This window comes from Aquarana catesbeiana, linkage group LG09 (assembly GCF_042186555.1).
Source record: "Aquarana catesbeiana isolate 2022-GZ linkage group LG09, ASM4218655v1, whole genome shotgun sequence".
In the NCBI taxonomy this organism is placed as follows: domain Eukaryota; kingdom Metazoa; phylum Chordata; class Amphibia; order Anura; family Ranidae; genus Aquarana; species Aquarana catesbeiana.
This window is the reverse complement of record NC_133332.1, coordinates 26942918-26957457: the sequence shown is the minus strand read 5'-3', so window position 1 is coordinate 26957457 and position 14540 is coordinate 26942918. Positions and strand designations below refer to the sequence as shown.

Below are 14540 nucleotides of genomic sequence, written 5' to 3'. Positions count from 1 at the left end.
CATTTTTACCATTTTTTATTTTTTACACAAATAGAGCTTTCTTTTGGTGGTATTTAATCATCACTGGTTTTTTTATTTCTTGCTAAGCAAACAAAAAAAGACCATACATTTTAATAAAAAGGTTTTTATTTTATAAAATTTTGCAAACAGGTAATTTCTATCCCTCACTGATGTGCGCTGATGGGCACTAATAGGCTGCACTGATGGGCACTGATAGGGTGCATTGATGGGCGGCACTGATAGGCGGCACAGATGAGGAGGTGCTGATTGGCATCATTGATTGGCACTGATATGTGGCACTGATTTACAGCACTGATGGACACTGATAGGCTGCAATGATGGGCACTGATGAGGAGGCACTGAAGAGACTGCACTGATATGCGGCACTGATATGTGGCACTTGTGGGCACTGATAAGGCGGCACTGATGGGCACAAATAGGCAGCACTGAAGGATACTGATAGACAGCACTATTGAGGAGGCACTGATTGGCATCATTGATTGGCACTGATAGACAGCACTGATGGGCATTGCTGGGGCTGCACTGATCATCAGGACACTGATGATCAGTGCCCTAATTATCAGTGCAGATGTCCCCTTCACCACTAGCTGGTTGCTGGCCCTGTCCTCGCCTCCTGCTGTGACAGTGTGTGAGGAAAGAGATGCCGATTACCGGCAAGTGTGTTTATATCGTGATCAGCTGTAATTTAACATAGCTAATCACGTTGTAAAGAGCTGTGATTGGCTCTTTACCCCGATCTGTGATCAGCTGTCTCTGAAGGACACCGGTGCACCTTGCAGCGGGCGCGCAGGGGACGCAATCACGCGAGGACATCATATGAAGCCATCCCAGAACTGGCTGACCGCGCTGTAGCAGTCATTTTGCTATAGCATCATCGGCAAGTGGTTAAGGGCTGGTCCATCCACCCTGCCAGGACATTTTGCCTGGGGATTGGTCAGACTCAATCAACACAGAAAAATAAAAAAACAAACAGATCTCCACACACCTACATGAGTTGAACTACAATATTTTTTTTTACCTTAAAAAAGCGATAATACATAGAAAAAAAGCACTAATCCCTATATCCCCTTATATATCAGGCCAGTGGGGAAGGCCCCCAAGAGGAAAGAAAGGGGGTTCTCCCCAGTGGCCTAACCAAGCCCAAAGGCTAAAAACACAAAATATGTAAATTATGTATTTAGAAGAGACCCCCTCACAAAATAGGAGAGGACAAATAAATCACACAGTCTGCAGACCTAATCCCTCCCCTAGTATAGGAGCACCCCCAAAGTATACCTAATAAAAACACATAGATCACCCGTAAGGCCAAAGTCATGCAAACAATTCCTAGTGTGGGGTAGACATGTGCGATTAGTTTCGTACAAATCGAAAATTTTGCCTGAATTTCCGTAAATTCGCACATTCGGGAGGATCCGAAATACGAATTGCTATGCTTCCGAATTTTGAACGAAACCCGAAATTTCGTTTACGAATTTCGGATCCAAATTCCTATCGAACATTCATATTTGTTATGAAAAGTTTACAAACCTAAAAGTTAAAAACCCCAGGAAGTCAGCAAAGCACAGGGATGGTGGGAGCCCCTCATAATGATAAATTCATCATAACGAACATTCGTAATTGTTACGAAAAGTTAACGAAAATGCGTATTTCGTACAAATTTAAATTGAATTTTGGACACGAATTACGAAATACGAATGAAGTCTAATACGAAACTGAACATAACAAAACAAAACAAATTTATTGACAGCGCACATGTCTAGTGTGGGAAAGTGTATTCCTGAAAACAGGTTATATCTCACTGTCCCACAATGGAATAGGGCATAGCCTATGCACTAGATGAAAACCACCCGAAGGACTCCCAGTCGTCAGTCAGTCAGCAATTGAATGTGTATATTATACATCCTACTAGTAATCTTATCCTGATGTGTTGTAAAGGGGGTGCTCCTATACTAGGGGAGGGATTAGGTCTGCAGACTTTGTGATTTATTTGTCCCCTCCTATTTTGTGAGGGGGTCTCTTCTAAATACATCATTTACATAGTTTGTGTTTTTAGCCTTTGGGCTCGGTTAGACCACTGTTGAGAACCCCCTTTCTTTCCTCTTGGGGGCCTTCCCCACTGGCCTAATATATAGGGGTATATAGGGATTGGTGCTTTTTTCTATGTATTATCGCTTTTTTAAGGTAAAAAACTTATTGTAGTTCAACTCATTTAGGTGTGTGGAGATCTGTTTGTTTTTTATTTTTCTGTGTTGATTTAGTCTAATTTTTGATCACACCCTTCGATACCCATTCGGTGAGTGCTACTATCTCAAATAGGCAGGATTCCCATTTTTTGCTCCCTTTATGTACAGATTGGTCAGACTCCCTCAAGTATGCAGATTGGGACCTCCTGGCCTCTGCCCACTAACTTCCAGAAGCTTCTACAAGCTTCCAGATGCAGGGAGGGGGGAGGTACCAGAGACGTGCATCTGTGAAGCCATCCAGCCTGACCTGCAGTAACCCGACCCAATTTCAGACTCGCATAACTTCCATGAGTCATGAACTTAAATTTGCCTACACTAACAGTAGCAGCACACTGGAGGGTGCTACATGAAATGTTAATAGTGTATAACCAGCTTTATAGGTTTCTCAGCTCTGTTCTGTCTTCTTTCTAGGACAGATCAGCAACCTCTACTGGTACAGGAGCAAACACTATCCCTCTCCCGTGCCCCGCACGTGTGTAGTGCGCTCTTATTTTGCTGTAGATGAGCTCAGCGCCTGAGTCCGGAAAGACAGCGCACTGCCCATGTGAGACGGACGGCATTTTCACCTGTACTGCTAGGGGGCGCTTGTCCTAACGGCTTATCTGTCTTAGAAAGAATACAGGCGGGAGCTTGGAAAACTGTTAGGCCCATCTTTAATTTAGGTTTACGTGAACCCAATGTTTAATATTTGAAATTTCATGATATTTACCTATATAAACCCTACTGTAAAACAATGAGCTTACTTTATAGATCCTTGTAAACTTACTTTATGTATCTTTATAACATTGTATACTCAATAAACTTCTTTTGACAAGGAAAACTGTTAGGCCCCATTCACACAGACCAGATCTGGTTTTACTCAGCAGGAAATCCCCTGTTTAGCTGAACGGAGAGGCCAGATGACAGGTCCGTGTCCACTCTGCTTATGCAAAGCGGACACGGACATAGCCCGCTCTGCTGTATGGGCAGCTTGATGTAAACAGACCGGCTGTCCATTTACACCCGACTGCCCTCCAATCCGATTCGGCCAGATGGAGGGGAACGGATCCTCCCTTTTTTTTATTGCCATCTCAGATCAGACCCGGAGGTAGCCGGGTGTAAATGGGCACAAGTCTGTTTATATCCGACTGCCTATAGAGGAGAATGGAGGGTCCGAGAAACGGAAAGTCGGGCCCAATTGAACCTCTTGTGTGAAAGGGGCCTTTAGGAGGTTTTGGGGCAGGCATCACTTGCAGGATAATGGCCTACAGGTATGGAAATGATGTTAAGGCATATTTTTAATGCTGATTCATTTAGGATTATGGAATGGTATTCATGGACTGTATAGGGTATTTTTTTGATAAATACATTTATCAAAATTTCAACTCTTTACTTTTAATTTCTGTTACTATATATATTTAGAAGGGTATTTTTAGAGACCCTTGAATTTATTTTTCTCTTGAACTAAATAATAGATTTTGATACATAAATTCAGAGTATTTCAAATAAACAATTGATGTAAAGATAGGCTGATTACAAAGCCATCTTGTTGGTTTCGCTAGTATAATACTCTATCATTAAATTCAATTATATACAGTTATATTTTTATATGATACTCATGTACAAATGTTAGTATGATTGTACAAATGCTATATTTTAACATCAATAAAAGCTTATTGTTTAAAAAAAAAAAAAAATTTCAACTCTGTTTTCCTCATTGCCCCTATGGAAAGAACTATGAAGATATTGAACCCCCCTCCCCGAGTGAGAGGACATATTATCGATCCACCTCAAGCTTTAAAGTGAGGCCATCCAGTAATGAGGTTGTAGAGGCGATTTCCGGGACAGCTTGTGCTCATCACGTTTCGGTGTCCCTTCAAGACATAATTTCTTTTGATGAAGTTCTTGGCCACCCCACAAGCAATAAGCTGTTTGGCTGCATTCAGGGCTGCATTGTTGGGAACACGACCTATATTGGGTAGACAAAGAAAGTAATCGGTGTTTAACCACTTCAATACCGGGCACTTTTACCCCCTTCCTGCCCGGGCCTAATTTTCAGCTTTCAGCACTGTCACACTTTGAATGACAATTGCGCGGTCATGCAACACTGTACACATATGGAATTGTTATCATTTTTTCACACAAATGGAGCTTTCTTTTGGTGATATTTAATCTCCACTGGGTTTTTTTATTTTTTGCTAGATAAACAAAAAAATGAAAAAAAAAAGTTTTTCCTTGTTTTTCTTTGTTTCTGTTACAAAATTTTGCAATAAATAATCTTTCTTCATAGATTTAGGCCAAAACATATTCTGCTACATTTTGTTTTGTGAAAATAACCCAAATCAGTGTATATTATTTAGTCTATAGGAAAGTTATAGAGTCCACAAACTATGGTATATACAGTATATCTGAAAATTGATCAGTTCTGATGTACTGACTGATCTCATTTCTTGAGGTCCAAAAATGCCAGGACAGTACAAATACCCCCCAAATTACCCCTTTTTGCAAAGTAGACATTCCAAGGTATTTAGTAAGAGGCATGGCAAGTGTTTTGAAGTTGTAATTTTTTGTCGCAATTTTTTGGAAAATTAAGAGATTAAAAAAAAGGTGTTTTTTTTTCCACAATTTATTTTTTTTTTGCATACTGTCACCAGTGCATCATCATATAACTGGTGTGGTAGTGACCAGGTGACAGTATGTAAAAAAAAAAAAAAAAAAGTAACTAAAAAAAAAAAAAAAGTTAGTTTGTTTTCTTACTTTTTTTACATTTTTTTTTAACACACTGTACTACTCTGGGGAAGTGATCAGGATTTTTTTTAACACATTATGATTGCTTATAGCAATGAATGTCACTGGTATAAGCAACCATTTTTACTGAATAAAACTGATTCATTCCGTGTGCATTGTTGTGATTAGCTGTGACCAGCCAAAGCTAATCACATCTACAGATGGGCTGTGATTGGCCCTCTCTGTACCATGTGATCACTATGACCGATCACAGCTAGCAACTAAATTGTACACAATGAATAGCATAAAAAAAAAAGCAATCTACTGTTTACAAGTGTCATGTGATCTGCTGTGACTGGTTACAGTGATCACATGGTACCTGCAGCGGGCTGGTACACAGCCGGTGATGCTACATGCAAGGTGCGTTCCGGGAGGACATCATATGACGTCCACCCTGAACAACGAATGTCCCGCCCAGCCCTCATTTGACAATAGGCTGAGCGGGAAGTCGTTAATGAATAAATGAACAACTTTTGTAGCTAAAGGAAAATAAGATGATTTCTATAAACAAACTGGTGTTGGATGGAGCTAACGAGCATAGGAGATAATCATATTACAAACAATACAGTGATAATGAATTGTGCATGTGCAAATGCTGAAGACATGTGCACAGCCAATACTTTTATACATAGACCCCTTAGTATATTCACCTAGAAGGTTTGGCCCACTTACTTGTGAAGGACCCAAAGAAGGCTATACCAATAGAGATGGGGTTAACAGGTGTAGCATGAGCACCAATAGTTGTCCAACCACGACCTTCATACACAACGCCGTCCTCGCCAATAAGGAAGCTGTGAATGCAATATTGGAAGATGAACACCAGAATCAGAATATTGTGCTTCTGTGCAACAAAATATAACAAAAATAAAAGTCTATTAAAGTTGCTTAGACTTTTTTGAGCTAACAGAACATGTCTTTTTTCCTAGTAGGATAACAATTCACCATCGTCTTCCCTTGCTGATAACAGGTACATTTTCCTTTATTCCCTTCTCTTCCCTAGTGCTGATGTGTTGGTGTGCAGTTGCGCCATCTGCTGGAAGGTAGTTAGCACTGATGCAATTTAGCCACTGGATTGCTTTTACGAGCAGTGGGACCCGCTGCCTTCTGTGGCTTTACAGGGATTGGATTTGGCTCGGTCTCACAGTGATCTCCCTCCCCTAGCCGGTGGTAGGGTTCCCGGGCTTCGGTAAGAGCAGTAGAGCCTGAGAACCACGGGAGGAGAGGGGGTCACTGGCAGGAGGGGATTGAGACACCGTACTGCTGGCTCTGTGAAAGTAATTGGCAGCTATGGAGCTGCCACATCACTTCTACTTTCAAGCTGGGAGTCGGCTAAAAAAAAAACCCACACAAGCTGACGGCTGCTACTGCAGTCACCAGCTTGTGATTAAAGGTTCACTCTTTGGACGCACGTAGTGCGTCCAAAGAGCCAAACTTGGTAAATAGGCTCTGCCTGAACCAAGATGGCTGCTAGAGTCGCATGGGGCGGTTTCCAATTGGATAGCTTCCCCCGTGAGCCAGGAAACCATAGAGGTACCATGTTCTTGACTTCCTCTCCAACTGCAGTGCCGCTGTGGAAAAGCGCCACCTTCAGTGGAGCAAGTAGAGTGTACCTCCCTACAAGCTATCTGCAGAGGAACATCTGTTCTATGAGGGGTTCTGAAGACCATATCCTTTACCTCAATGAGAGCCTTCTGATGTCTCCTGGTTACACAGAGGCTCTCCTTTAATCCATGATGTAGAACTAGACATTTTCTTTTCCCCCTTGCCTACTAATAGACTTTATCTCTTCTGCATTCTACAAGTTGCTTATCTGCCTGACCGCCATTGTACAGTGAGCCACGCACGCGGGAGTAATGCCACCCCTGCCCGGTAAATGAAAGCGATCAAGACCCAGAAGCCAGCCTTTCAAAGATATCATCAGCTAGACGGGGAGCTCCGGAACGTTGCATCTCTGGAGCCAAGGTGAACATAGTTGCATTTTAACTCTACTGCTTTACTTGACAAGGCAATTGCAGGTTTATTTTCTTCCTCACTTGTATCCGATGTCACACCATTTCCGGGTATTCATGTGATAGTTCTGTATGTTCCTGGCTTGGGCGCTGCATGTAGCTCTGGTGTTACAGAAGGACCCTTCAGTGTGGTGGATGATGACATTCGGGACTGGAGTAGACATCTTTCTGCATGTGGGGGTCTTGCCTCCCCATTGTGCCCGGCTTATAATAGTTGGACAATCTGTGAACAATGATATGGCTATTAGAAATCTGATCTTTAAGAAGTTTGCAAAGGAAGGACGAATCATTGAGAATTGAGTTTTCTTCTTTTTTTTTTTTTTGGTAAAAAAGGCAAACACGATGCCTACGTTTTTGTGCATCTATAATTTCTTAAAGAGAATGTTGTCTTTTCAGTAATTTATTCATTACAGTGGAACCTCGGTTTGCGAGTAACGCGGTCAACGAGCCTTTCGCAAGCAGGATTCAGGCCAAAAAATGGTGTGCAGTACCGCTGTTGGCCTGAGGTGGGGGGGGGGGGCGCCGGAGCCGAACAGCGCTGACCGTCAGCGTTCGGAAATGCACGGAAAGGCCCGAGGACAGTTCGGCTGACCTCGGAAAGGCTCGTGAACGGAGTCTGTCCGAGGTTTGCCGAGGTCCGCCGAAGTGTCCCTCGGGCCTTTTCGGCCGTTTGCATCCCATTGCAGTCAAACCGGAACAAATTATTTTCATTTCCATTGACTTCAATGGGAAAACTCACTTTGATATGTGAGTACTTTGGATTACGAGCATTCTCCTGGAACGGATTATGCTCGTAATCCGAGGTTCCACTGTATATACTTAAAAAAAAATAAAAAATCAGCTTACTTTCAATAAATATTAAAAAATATGCAAAGATAAAACTCAACATTAACAGCGCTAATACATATCTAAAATGAATATGTGCAGTAATAGAGCATACAGTGGGCTATGAACATTGCACACACATCAAGTGAGCTAAGTAAAAAGTCCATGCAGAAATCTTAAAGTAGTGTGAGGTGCCGCATGTCATCAGAAATATAAAAACAGCAAAAGTTCCTGTCCTGAATCCCGTCACCAATCCACCTCGTGAGCACCCCTTTGGTCATGCACTCACCGCAATGATGAAAAAGATGAACCTGATATCTCCAAAAAGTAAATGGAACACTCTTCCAAGGGTTAACTGAGATGAAGCCTGTACCAGCTCAGCTCAATAGTTTCAACATAAAAAACACAAGGGAACGCTCTGCATAGCGTAATACTGTAATTTATTTGGAGACTCAACCCCCGCATACAAGATGTACTTACAAAATAAATGAATACAAACAGCGTATCTGAATAAAGCCTGTGCAACACTCCGTAACGTCAGCTCACCGCTTCCTGGAATTTCCCAGATTCGCTGACGAGTCCCTGGGTGATGTACGTTGTGATTGGCAAGAGAGCCGCGTGGTCACGCCCTAATACGTTTCGTCATCACGTCTTGGTGATAGATGCTGCAGTGCACAACTTTTATCTATTAAGCGCCGGGATTGGTCATACTTGTGACTGATATTGTCTATTACGTTCAATAAAATTATCATTATGTGTTAAAGTTTTAGATCTGCATAATATCCACTATATTGTCAAAAGTATTGCGACACCTGCCTTTACACACGCATGAACTTTAATGGCATCCCAGTCTTTGGCCTCTTTCACACGGGGCGGATCAGTGATGATCCGCCCCGTGAACATCCGCTGGCTCAGCGGGGATCGCTCCGCCGATCCCCGCTGAGCAGGAAGATGACAGGTGCATCGCTGCATGCTGTGCAGCGACGGACCTGTCAGAGCGCCGCTCTCCCCTATGGGGGATCGGATGATGACGGACCGTAGTGTCCGTCGTCACCCGATCCGATCCGAAAACGGATGGAAAAGTAGGTTTTTCCTCCGTTACACTTTTCGGATCGGAGCGGGGTCGGATGTCAGCGGACATGTCACCGCTGACATCCGACGCTCCATAGGGATGAATGTATGTCCGTTTTTCATCCGAAAACGGAAGGATGAAAAACGGACATACGGATCGTCCGTGTGAAAGAGGCCTTAGTCCGTAGAGTTCAATATTGAGTTGGCCCACCTTTGCAGCTATAACAGCTTCAACTCTTCTGGGAAGGCTGTCCACAAGGTTTAGGAGTGTGTCTATGGGAATGTTTGACCATTCTTCCAGAAGTGCATTTGTGAGGTCAGGCACTGATGTTGGGTGAGAAGGCCTGGCTCGCAGTCTCTGCTAGAATTTACCCCAAAGATGTTCTATCGGGTTGAGGTCAGTTAAGTTCCTTCACCCCAAACTTGCTGATCCGTGTCTTACCCTTCCCAATTCTATAACAAATAGTGTTTTTGGGGTTTTTTTTGTCCATGTCCCTTTTGGAGAGATTCTGCTTACATCAGATCATGGTGATCATAAAGGAAGTTGGGGGAGATCTTCCCAGCAGAAGAACGGATGGAGGGAAGAAAAATCCTGCGAGACACAACGATCTTATGCCAAAAGACTATCACTACTTAGCTGCATGCGTAGATCACGTCTCATATATTGTGCAAATGATCCAAAAGAAAGAATACACTGCGCTAGAGTGTAATATATCAATCAGTATCAGTATTAAATTTATAAAACAATATCACACCATAGAGTTCTTTTTTCTTATATATATCTTTGGAACCGCATTTGGTGATCAGCACTGAGCCCTGGGGTGGCTCCTAAGGGCCCTTTCACACTGTGGCGGCGTTGACGGTAAAACTATTATTAGCGGCGTTTTACCGTCAGTATTCAGCCGCTAGCGGGGGGGGGGTTTTACCCCCCCCGCTAGCGGCCGAGAAAGGGTTAAATACCACCGCAAAGCGCCTCTACAGAGGCGCTTTGCTGGCGGTGTAGCTGCGCCGTCCCATTGATTTCAATGGGCAGGAGCGGTGAAGGAGCGGTATACACAACGCTCCTTCACCGCTCCGAAGATGCTGCTAGCAGGACTTTTTATCCCGTCCTGCTAACGTACCGCTCCAATGTGAAAGCCCTCGGGGCTTTCACACTGGATACAAAGCAGCGGCTGTTTCGGGTCGGTTTGCAGGCGCTATTATTAGCGCAATAGCGCCTGCAAACCGCCCTAGTGTGAAAGGGCTCATAGCGTGTATTGACACGCTCTGAGGTGAGCATAATAATTAAACATTGTTTAATTAGGACTGTTTATCACGTCAGTTGTGGGGCACTAAGCACTTTTTGAATTTTTGTATGCACCTTTATGTATTTGTTTCATTGTTCTATGCACGTTGCACTTTAGTGTGTTTGTTTTATACTCTATTGATATATTTATAATTTTTTAAGGTTACGTATTTATATATTTATATATTTTTGATTTATCATTTTGGATTTATCACTTTTTGATTCACCCAGAGGGGTTATTTGTCACATATATGTTATAAGTGTTTTTGTACACAATTTTTATATTGGTATTCAGGGGCGGACTGACAACTCATGGGGCCCCCGGGCAATAGGAGATTATGGGGCCCCCAGGCAATCAGAGATTATGGGGCCACATAGTATACACACACACACAGTGTACACATACATGTACACACAGTATACACAGACATGCTTCTATTGGCTGTCCCTGGTCCATACTGTCTATTGGCTGTCCCTGGTCCATACTGTCTATTGGCTGTCCCTGGTCCATACTGTCTATTGGCTGTCCCTGGTCCATACTGTCTATTGGCTGTCCCTGGTCCATACTATCCCTGGTTTTACTGAGACTGGCAACCCTGATGGGGCCCCCTAGTGGCCCAGGGCCCTCGGGCAGTGCCCGAGTGGCTCAATGGTCAGTCCGCCCCTGTTGGTATTTTGAGTAGATCCTATATTTTATATACTGATTGATATATTACACTCTAGCGCAGCATATTCTTTCTTTTAGAAGAACGGATGGCCATAAGATTTTCCACCCATTGCTGTCTGTGGGTGCACAGATAGCAATAAAAACCTAACAAGGGTACTAACTTCCCATCACTCTATTGAAAATGTCAAAGAATGAAACATAGTTTGGGCTTTCGATAGACTTCAAAGATCGTTGGTGGGAGTTAGGACATCAGCGGGAATTCCACAAAGTCTGGTGGGTTCCATTCTTGTGTTGCACATCTTCCATGTTTTTCCTATTTTGGTACAAAAAAATTTACCAAGGAACAACAGGGTTTCAGGAAATAAGACTCTCTCAGAACAGATTATTAAAACTGAAAAAAAAAAAGAAAATATTGAGCACTTACCCTGAGCATTCACAGCGGCACAGAGCACCAACAACAGGACAGCAAAATGAATCATGATGATACCAGGACACGGAGATCCAATTATTTCTATTAGAAGAAAAGGATGTTCAAAAACAATAACTGATCCACAAGTGTAATATAGAGGATATTAAAGAGGACCTCCCTCCCTCCGCTTTTCTAGAAAATACATGAAGGCGACCTAAAACATGAATAAGTAACACCTACCTCCATGATGCCTATTGTTCTTTTTTTTTTACCTATTCATGGTGCCTCTCTGCTACCAGTCCCCTTGCTCCTGCCACCATTTTGAAAATTCTTTCCTGGGCCAGCTCCCAATATAGTCCTAATGTGCATGCGCAAGATGATCCCATGACCAGTGTCATCTTAAGAGCATTATATGCCCCCGGGCAATACAGTGCACTGGGGCCCTGTCTACACAATCACGCACGAGAATAAAAATTCAAATTATCAATAATGATATATTTATTGGTACTTCCAACAAAATCAGTGTTTAAACATTAACACGACGTTTGGACAATATAACATGAGCTTGAATAGCAAGGAATTGAAAAACAAGAAATGACAGATTGAAATGGGACAGTACAAAAGCACTAATTACTTCCTCCAACTGGTGGCGACTCTAAGATTGATATATAAGGGGGACACATAAGGTATTACGGTCAAAACTTGGGGGGGCCCGAGCACTAATAACTTTCACCACTAAATCATACAACTAAAAAAAAACTAAATAAATATATACCGTATTTATCAGCGTATAACACGCACTTTTTTCCCCTGAAAACAGAGGGTAAATAGTGCCTGCGTGATATACGCCGATATTTTCTTTTTTCCAATGGGGGGGGGGGGGATTGGGCGGTCCGCCTCATTGGGAGGGTGTCAGGCCAGCCGCCCTGCCATTCCTGGCCTTGGTTCAGAAAATAACACTGCCAGCCCCCTCCCACACACCGCCCCCCGTTGCGTCACCCCCAATGCCTGTACCTTGTAAACAGGAGCCTAAGCAACGCCGCTCATTTTGGCCGCTCTCCTCTTCCCACTCCGCCTCCTCCTCGATTGTAGCTTTTGATTGGAGGAGGAGAGCGGTCATGTGACCATCAATGAAACAGAAGAGGAGAGTCACATGACCGGCTCCACGAGAGAGCGGCGTTAATTGAGGCACACAGAAGCCCCCATCCACAATGAGCGTGACACAGGAGGAGCTTCTCAACCCTTAAAGGTATGCTGACAGCGCTGTCCCAAGAGGCTTGTACTGTGCAGGGATGCTGTGTGCTGTGCAGGGATGCTGTGTGCTGTACAGGGATGCTGTGTGCTGTGCAGGGATGCTGCAGGGATGCTGTGTGCTGTGCAGGGATGCTGTGTGCTGTGCAGGGATGCTGTGTGCTGTGCAGGGATGCTGTGTGCTGTACAGGGATGCTGTGTGCTGTGCAGGGATGCTGCAGGGATGCTGTGTGCTGTGCAGGGATGCTGTGTGCTGAGCAGGGATGCTGTGTGCTGGGCAGGGATGCTGTGTGCTGGGCAGGGATGCTGTGTGCTGTGCAGGGATGCTGTGTGCTGGGCAGGGATGCTGTGTGCTGGGCAGGGATGCTGTGCACAGTCATATAAAAAAATAAGAATAAAAAGCTTCCATTACAAATGATTTTGCATAAACTATGGAAGTGTGCGTTACACAAAGTGTGGAAGGATTCAGGAGTGCGTTATGTACAGAGTGCAGGGTTTTGGCGTGTGTTATGTACAGAGTGAAGGAGAGTGTTAGGCACAGTGCATGGTTCTGGAGTGCATTACGTACAAAGTGCAAGGGTTCAAGAGCGCTAGGTACAGAGTGCAGTTATCTATCCACATCTCACTGTTGAGATGGGTGTAGTATTTCACTATTTATGTGTCTATTATATTTTGGATAATCAATAAATGATATTTAGCATTTCACCGGTCTGTCCTCCTTGAAGAATCTCTTTGGGCTCTTCCCATGTTTTTCTATATGCTGTCATTTATATTCAGAGGACAACCACCCCTAGAGGTTTCCAATCGAATTATTGGATACCTCAGGCTGACGGTGTAAATGGATCCTTGTATTGGGTGAGGCTAAGTTTGGCCTATTTTTTAACCCTATCGGATCTGCACTAATTTTGGATGAGCTTTATGTCCTTTCCTTTTCTTTTTTATGCACCACATCTCACTGTTGCCCTTCTCCTCAACTATAACCTCTGAACCCCCCTACCTACACACACATATAACACACACCACACCACATACACACACATACATAACACACACCACACATAAAACACACACCACACCACACACACACACACACACACATACCACACACATAACACACACACCACACATAACACACACACACATACATACCACACACACACATAAATAACACACACACATACATACCACACACACACATAAATAACACACACATACATACCACACATACACCACACACACACATACATTACACACACACACACACACATACATACCACACACACATAAATAACACACACACATACATACCACACACGCACACATAAATAACACACACATACATTACACACACACACACACACACACTACACACACACACACCACACACTTTTGGAAAAGTAGCACCTTTCTGTAGATGTCTTCTATCCGGTGCAGCCACAGCTTCCTTCTCCTTTCAGTGCACTGGGTATTTTCAGCTCCTGGACTCCTGGAGCAGGAAGGAGATAAGGATTAGGGGGCAGCTCACCCTCCTCTTCGAACATGCCTTTCACTTGTCCTCTAGTGCAGAGCAGACAGGTTGTTGATAGAGCTGAGCTGTTACTTTCACTTTCAAATACAGAAGCCAGGCTTCTGTGTTTAAAGTGGTGTTCCACCCTAAAAAAAAAAAAATCATGATTGTGCCTAAAAAAAAATTAAAAAAAACATTTGGAAATTTTTTTTCTTTTTTACTTACCTCTAAATGCCTGTTGCTAGGGGGTCCCTCGTAGTCTGCCTCTTCCAGTGCCTGGGCAGGTGACATCACTACCCCCTCGGCACAGGAAGGACTCGGCTCTGCTCCCTCCCTCCTGTCAATCATCTGGGACCCATTACAGGTCCCAGGTGACTGAGCGGCCAATCACGGCGCCGCTCGCGCATGCTCAGTGGGTGCCAGGCTGTGAAGCCACAGCTCGGCACCCACAGTTGCAATGCCGGCGCCGCTGAATGGAGGGGGAGA

At 43.7% G+C, this 14540-nt stretch overlaps 1 protein-coding gene across 1 annotated transcript; it reads right to left on the bottom strand.

The window, feature by feature from the left end:
- Window positions 1-2145: 2145 nt before the first annotated feature.
- On the bottom strand, window positions 2146-14079 carry LOC141107128 (peptidoglycan recognition protein 1-like). Its single transcript, XM_073597878.1, has 5 exons — window positions 13952-14079; window positions 11312-11398; window positions 7064-7262; window positions 5703-5821; window positions 2146-4212 (listed from the first exon to the last, which is right to left on the bottom strand). Exons 2-5 carry the CDS (start codon window positions 11364-11366, stop codon window positions 4034-4036), a joined length of 552 nt encoding a protein of 183 aa, XP_073453979.1. The 5' UTR covers window positions 11367-11398; window positions 13952-14079; the 3' UTR covers window positions 2146-4033.
- Window positions 14080-14540: the final 461 nt, after the last annotated feature.